Below are 7,186 nucleotides of genomic sequence, written 5' to 3'. Positions count from 1 at the left end.
CCTGAGCTCTCCCAGCGAGCTGCAGGCCGCCATCGACAGCAACCGACGCGAGGGGCGTCGCCCCAGCTACAGCAGCAGCCTGTTCCGTTTTAGCTCCTCCCCCAGCCCTGGCCCTCACATTCTCTCACCTCCCAAAATGCACCTGGCTGCTTTGAGTGCCGGAGCTACAGCGGCACTGAATGGCCTTCAGGGGGCATCAGCATCTTCAATCAAGGCTTTGGGTAAGAGGAGCAGGCAAGGATAAAAACACTTTTAATAAGATTTCATTTTTGAAAAAGGAATGTGATGTAATATATATTACTCTTTGTCTGTCTCTCTCGCTCTCTCTCTTTCTCTTGTTTAGAAGATGCCTCTCCGTCATTGCTGGCTCGTTCCCCAGCCATGGCTCTGGCTCTGGGACCACAGCAGATGGCAGGACTGGCTCGGGCGGCCACACTCGAGCAGCTGAGGGAAAAACTGGAGACCGGCACCGGACTTGGAGTCTCTGAGGGGCCGGAGAGGAAGATGGCACGTCTGGCCGAGGAGCAGCAGAGACTCATGCAGCAGGCACTTCAGCACAACCTGCTAGCCATGGCGTCCCACATGCCCATGAACCTGCGCATGGGTCTGACACCAAAAGGTCAGTTTTCATAACAGGGAACAGAATAACAGACCAGAGTAGAGTAAACTGCCATGATTCGGGCAGTTATTAACCAAGTATAACACATGGAGAAGGTGCAGTAGTGTGAGTTCATTCAAATAATTAACATCTGCCTTAAAGTTATGCTGTAGATAAAATATTTGATGGCTAAAATGCCATCTTTATGGAGGATGTGTATTCAGTGCATACATTAAATGTTTCTTGTGCATTTAAAAATATTTTGGATTAAATAAGAGGAAAGTTCTGTTGTAAAGTGTCAGATCTTCAGTGAGTAAATGATCTCTGTTTATAAGCAGGTGAAATCGAATAGTTATTCAAAGTTAAGGGGTTTCAATGATGCCTAAAATCTATGAAAACTCTTCACTGCTGCTTTAATATTAGTGTTAAAGAAAGAATGTCCTGCCCTGAAGAGTCGGAGCACCTGAGGATCAGTTCCCTTCAAATGTCCACTTTAATAACATCAGGTGGAGAAGGTGTCTGTGTGAACAGAAGGAGGAAGAGTGGCGTTCTTTTAAACAGCTTGTGCTTATGTTTGTGTTTCTGCAGAAGATAAAAACGACCTGGCCTTGAGCATTTCCTCCACAGGGTCTTCCAGCATCAGCGTATCTGTAGAGGTCAACGGCGTCGTCTACTCAGGTACACAACACACATCACTGCTTCACAATGCACACACACACACACACACACATATACATTGTTTTATTTTGTTAATAATCCACTTTTAATGACAACAATCGGTCCAGGCCTTAAAGTACAGCTTCACATTCCTAAAAAAGAATCCTCTAATAATAAACCGCCTGTCCGGTTGTGTTACAGTTATAAATAATGAGCACATTTCATCAGTGTGACCTTGTAAGTAACCTTATATGAATCAGGATTACGCCAAAGTAAACAATGAAAATATAACAAATGAGTGTTTGTTCAGAATTGTAACCTGAACATCAGTGTTATTGACCATAATATTATCTGGTTTAATATTAACAGCAATAATAAAAATAGAAATGAATGAATGAAAATAGTCTGATGGCTACAGCATGGCATAACGTGTTAAACACTGCCCTCTAGTGATGAAGCATAGTGGTGTGTGTGAGAGAGTGTGTGTGTGTGTGTGTGTGTGTGTGTTGGGGGGGGGCTTGGGGGTAGTAACAGTTTCAGTAGCAGTGTCCCACACAGCCCTAGAACAAGAAGACGACTTTATTGTAGTTATTATTGTCACATGTACATTACAGCACAGTGAAAATCTTTCTTAATATCCTAACTTTGAAGGTTTGGGTCAGAGCAGAGCACAGGGTCAGAGGTCATGGTACAGGACCCTGGAGCAGAGAGGGTCAAGGGCCTTGCTCAGGGGCCCAGCAGTGGCAGCTTGGCAGTGCTGGGGCTTGAACCCTGATCCTCTGTTTAACAACCCAGAGCCTTAACCACTTGAGTCACTGCTGCCATCTCCTGGTCAAATGATCAGGTGAATTTTCCTATAATGTCAGCGATGTGTTTAAGCCTCTCTTTATCTCTCCCTCTCTTAGGAACTCTGTTTGCTCAGAAGCCCGTGTCAGTGGCCGTGTCTTCTGCAACCAACATGTCGTCCGTGACGCCCAACACCACCTTTACCTTCCCCAGCCACAGCCCGTCCTCCTCTTCCTCCAAAGGTCCCAGCTCAGCCGAGCCGTCCACCAGCGGATCGCCGTAGGACGAGTCGTCTTCCTGCCAGGCTTCAGCCTCCTCCAGGCCTTCGGCACGAACACAACAACTTACCCTCACACAGATGTTTTAAAAAAATCAGACTGTTACACAACCAGTACCTCATTTACTTCCTGTCAGCCTTGGCTGTCTATACAGGTTTAGACATATTTAAAACACACACACACACAATTCATCGTAACAAACACTGTGCTAAGTAAAACGCTAAACGCAATCATGACATTCAGCCAAAATCAAATGACAGGTGTTCATTACAGGACTTGAAGCTTTTTATTTAGCAGAAAAAATGCTATTTTGTTTGTTTTATGTTTTTTCCTCTCTTTTCCTGCAGATTGAGCAATCTGCCTTGGTTAAATATTACTATAACATCTTAACCTCAGGAGCTGTAGTGAATGCTCCATCCGAGTGAGTTTTATTTTTTATTTTCAGAATCTTTTTGAATTCCTCCGATTTATTTTTTCTCACCTCATCGTGTTGCTATACGTTCAGTTCAACAACCTCATAACCAGCAGCTGCGTTGTAACTACGTGTGTGCTCAGCGTGAGCCGCGTCGCTCACGTGTCCTCCTGCGTACCTTTTATACTCAGGGAAGTTTAAACGTGATGTCCACTAGAGGGCACATCACAGCCGACGCATCCCTGTTTCTCAGGTTTCCATGTCGATCCATTTCAGAATCAAACCCTAACCTTAATAATGATGTACCAAATTAGCGAACGTGATTAGAGAGACGGTTCTCTTTATCTACACCCTTTCCAGCGTGAACGACTACAGGAGCCGTGGTGCACACACGTAAGTGCAGGTATAAACACAGGCTTGGATCTGATTACAGATGTTACAGCTGCAAAACGAGCCAAAGCTATGACTTGAATGACACACAGCTGGATGGAAGCTGTGATAACGGTGCGCATTCACACTGAGCACTGCTTTTCAGAACAGTGCCTCAGAAACAAAATACCTCAAAGCGGTCACTAGACACAGGGAAATGTAGAATACAGTAGGTGTGTGGTGGTGTGCAGTGTTCCTGTACAGTGCTACTCATCTCATCTCTTCCAGCCTGTAGCCTCAGGCAGGCTTTTGACTTGACTTCACTTCACTTTAGGCCTTGAACAGTTTCTGACATCACAATCTACCTCATCACTTTCTTTCATTTGTCTGTTATTAGGATTTCTAGGTAAGGCAGCACAGAGTAGCTCAGATAAATTGTCACTATATGCTGTAGGACAATCACCGAAAGTGGCGTCATGGCGACAAGCGACCGAACAGACGCTCTCGAACCTGCACACCGACGAGACCAGACGCTGGAGTATATTAGAGTTTGGTTTAAATAGCGTAGGGAATCCGAGAGTCTGCGTCTTGTCACTTTGTGCCTCTAGGGTGTGTGGTTTAGTTCTTTAGTTTTTAATGGTTTATTTTTAGCAGGATGTAAAATCAAATCACGGTAATATTTGCCTCGCCGTGGAGCAGGCAGCTTTCTCAGGAACTACTCTGACGACTCGTGCGGTCAGTAAAACACATCGTTAGTCTTTTTTTTTCTTTTCTTCAAGAAATATCTCTCTCACTTTTTCTCTCTCTCTTTCGCGAACAGAGACACTAACCGTATCCTACAACCAGACTTGTACCATTGCAGTTTCCTGAATTCAGCAAGTTCCTGCCCGATTCCAAAACCTCTCTCTCTCTCTCTCTCTCTCTCTCTCTCTCTCACACACACACTTCATCCTTCATCACTTCTGTAGCGTTCTGCATTCATACAATCACACTGGTGCTTTCCAGATGGCCTGAATGCACAGTTACATACCAAAGAGCAGCTAACTTACTTTCTGTCTGACTGTAACCATGAGGTACAGCACAGGCGCCACCTCAGTGAATTTCCAAAAATTATTTTTTTTTTTTTTAACTCCATACAGAGGCCTTTTTTTTTTTTATTACACTATCCATGTGGCAGCTGATGCTGGATCCAGGAGCTGTTTTTCCACCGTAATCAGACACGATGTTCTTTAGCGGTTTGGAGAACACAAAACAGGGTGCTGCTCTAACAGCTACAGATGCCTCCAGTCCACTTCCTCTATCTGTCCTGTTGAGGAGTAAATCAACTCCGAGAGCGTAATCATTCTTTGTCTCTTGGTGCTTGTGGATGTTTTTTAGACGAACCACAATGTTGCCCTACGACCCTCTATTCGGTTACTTGTTCTGTATCTCGACCTCTTTATGCTCGCCGTACAAACCTCGTACGTAAAACTCCTAGCTTCTTGTCTGTCAGGCTTTGTTTCTCTCCGTAAATATTTTTAAGCACGTTTCAGGGAAGCACAGATTTGGTATCGACTCTACTGTAGATCCAGCACCAGATGGGAGAAAAGCAGATGCTTGGAGAGATAATTGAGAGCTGATGAGTTGCTGACTGACGCTTTAATTAAATTAAATTTAGGTCTGAAATGAATCGCTCTGGAAAATCGTCTTTCCTTTATTTTTTATTTTTTTAACACGAAAACACTGAAGGTGCCCAAAGATGAACCACCGATGTAGTGTTGTCTCTGATTTGCTCCTTCTCCCTAAACTCAGGAAGTCCATTTGTTTTGCCAAACGTCGTCCTTCCTGAAGTGAACCTTCACCACGGTTGTGCTTGTAAATGCTTTGTGCTTCTCCACGCTGCTGATGTAAAGCATGTGCATCACTGAGATCTATGAATCGAATACCCATTTTTCTACCATGGAGCAGTTTACAGCCTTGAGGCTCATCGTGGTGTCCTGTGATGCTTTTTTTTTTTTTTTTTTAAACAGTCAGGGAAAAGTTGCGCTCAAATGAACCGCTGCTGTTAGAGAATGCTGTAGTTGCCTTAATCGCTGGAGAGACCAGGGCGGGTTTCGGGATTTCTCCAGACCAGAATGTCGAGGCTCAAAAGGGTTTATCAACCTGAAGTCCAGCTGCACAAAATACAATCAGCGTCACACACCGTGTCAGACATATTTATATAGTTTATAGTTTGTTTTTAAACTGGTCTTACAGGTTATACATATGTGAGTAGATTTTAAAGACCTGGTTTTAAGTGTGTGTGTGTGTGTGTGTGTGTGTGTGTGTGTGTGTGTGTGTGTGTGTGTGTGTGTGTGTGTGTGAGGGATAGAAAGCATTTGCACATCATATGATATCAGGTTATAAAAGTAATAGTTACATTAGTCACTTTATCACCCACAGTCTGTCGCCACCAGGTGTTTTTTTGCTGATCACCAGCCGCTAGATGGTGCTGAAGTACAAGTTGTATTGTGTGTGTGTGTGTGTGTGTGTGTGTGTGTGTGTGTGTGTGTGTGTGTGTGTGTGTGTGTGTGTGAAACAGAGTGAGAGAAGCTGCTGGACTGTTTTAAACACGCCCTTGTCCACTTAATAATCGTAGTCGATCTCAGGAACAGATCTTTACCCAGAATGCACTACAGTCTCAAACGTATAGGAACTCTGGCATCATCGTCGTGGTGGAGTTGGTCTAATAAATCTTACAGATTTAAAGACAATTCGTTACGTTCTATCAATAAACATGGACCAAGAACCACCTTTCCAAATTTCTACACACTTTTAACTTTTTCAACGTTATGAGAAACGAACAAGATCGTTGTTCTGTAGACGTTCTCACAAGACGTCTGGCTTTCAGGACAAGCTTTGGTTTTTTTGTTCTGTTTTGTTTTTTTGTCAGAAAACTTGACGGTGATTTTACAGAAATAGGCACTTGACATGCTCTTTTCTTCAAACAAAACGCAGTGAGCTTGTTTGAGTTCAGGGACTGACTCTTTGCGTCACGTTCAGGTTCAGGCTTCCTGCAGATCTCCAATCAGCTCACAGCATCAAATGTTCTGAAGCTCGAGGCCACAAATCAGAATCAGTTAATACTAAGAAATCCGTCACACGTCATACAACGAAGCCCATTTCTGTACAATGAAATTCAGAGGATATTTTTAATCATCAGAAATATCGAGCGTTTTTTTTTTTTTATCGAGCGAATCCGAATGATTAATCCAGACAGAAATCATACAGGAAGTGAGTCGCTCTGCGGTGTTCTCACCACCACAGAGTTTAATCTTGATCCTGTTGACTAATCTTACTCTTATTCTGCACTACACAATCCTCTATGTTTCATCATCATCATCATCATCATCGAGGGCGTGTTGAACTCAGGAGCGCTTCCTCTTCACTCAGGAACGTATGAAATCACAGCAGCAGCCGTTTCACCACTTCTCCTCAACTCCACATCTGTCTGTGTATTATATTAGACATTAGACACATGCAAATGGTTTATGGAATACCTCATTTGTCTTCTAGGTGTTTTGTTTTTTGTGTTTGTTTTTTAGCTTAAAGTTTTGATGCAGAAATCTGAACAATGGTCTTTGTGCATATTTTTGTACGGTTGTTATATTATAATGCTGTTATTGATATAATTCTAATGATGATATTACTGATGTTATCCTCCACTAATTAAAATGAGTTTTAGGACAAGACCCATGTGAATGCTTGTGAAACCGGTTTGTGCTGATTGTATTCAGAAGTGGAACACTTTGTTCCCCAACCAAAAAAAAGTGATTTTTATTTTTTAAAATGTTTTTTTTTTGTTTGTTTGTTTGTTTTTTGTTGTTTTTTTGTTTTTTTTGACATTCAGGTTTGTTCACATCAGTAATATTAAATCTGTGGTTCTCAGGGCTTTCCACATCTACGATTATGATAAAGTTTTACATTATATCTTAATCTGGTGTGTGATTTGTCATTTTTCTTGGTTATTTAATAATTATTTCATATCTATTAACAAAGAGAGAAATTCCAAGCAATTGGTGCTTTATTTTAAAAAAAAAAATCCTCTGAAAATGCAAATCATTTTTT

At 42.3% G+C, this 7,186-nt stretch overlaps 1 protein-coding gene across 1 annotated transcript in view; it reads left to right on the top strand.

Annotated features, from left to right (window-relative positions):
• The window catches only part of LOC132851447 (AT-rich interactive domain-containing protein 3B-like), a 63,060-nt gene extending 56,006 nt beyond the window's left edge, over positions 1-7,054 (top strand). The window contains exons 6-9 of the mRNA XM_060878343.1: positions 1-221; positions 344-619; positions 1,187-1,276; positions 2,161-7,054. The exon at positions 1-221 is cut by the window's left edge and continues 42 nt beyond it. Of these exons, the coding sequence (XP_060734326.1) occupies positions 1-221; positions 344-619; positions 1,187-1,276; positions 2,161-2,324 (751 nt within the window). The 3' untranslated portion in view covers positions 2,325-7,054. The remainder of the gene's footprint in view (positions 222-343; positions 620-1,186; positions 1,277-2,160) is intronic.
• Positions 7,055-7,186: the final 132 nt, after the last annotated feature.

Source organism: Tachysurus vachellii, chromosome 9 (genome assembly GCF_030014155.1).
Source record: "Tachysurus vachellii isolate PV-2020 chromosome 9, HZAU_Pvac_v1, whole genome shotgun sequence".
NCBI classification, from domain to species: Eukaryota; Metazoa; Chordata; class Actinopteri; order Siluriformes; family Bagridae; genus Tachysurus; species Tachysurus vachellii.
The sequence above is the reverse complement of the archived record's forward strand: the minus strand, read 5'-3'. Positions and strand labels throughout refer to the sequence as shown.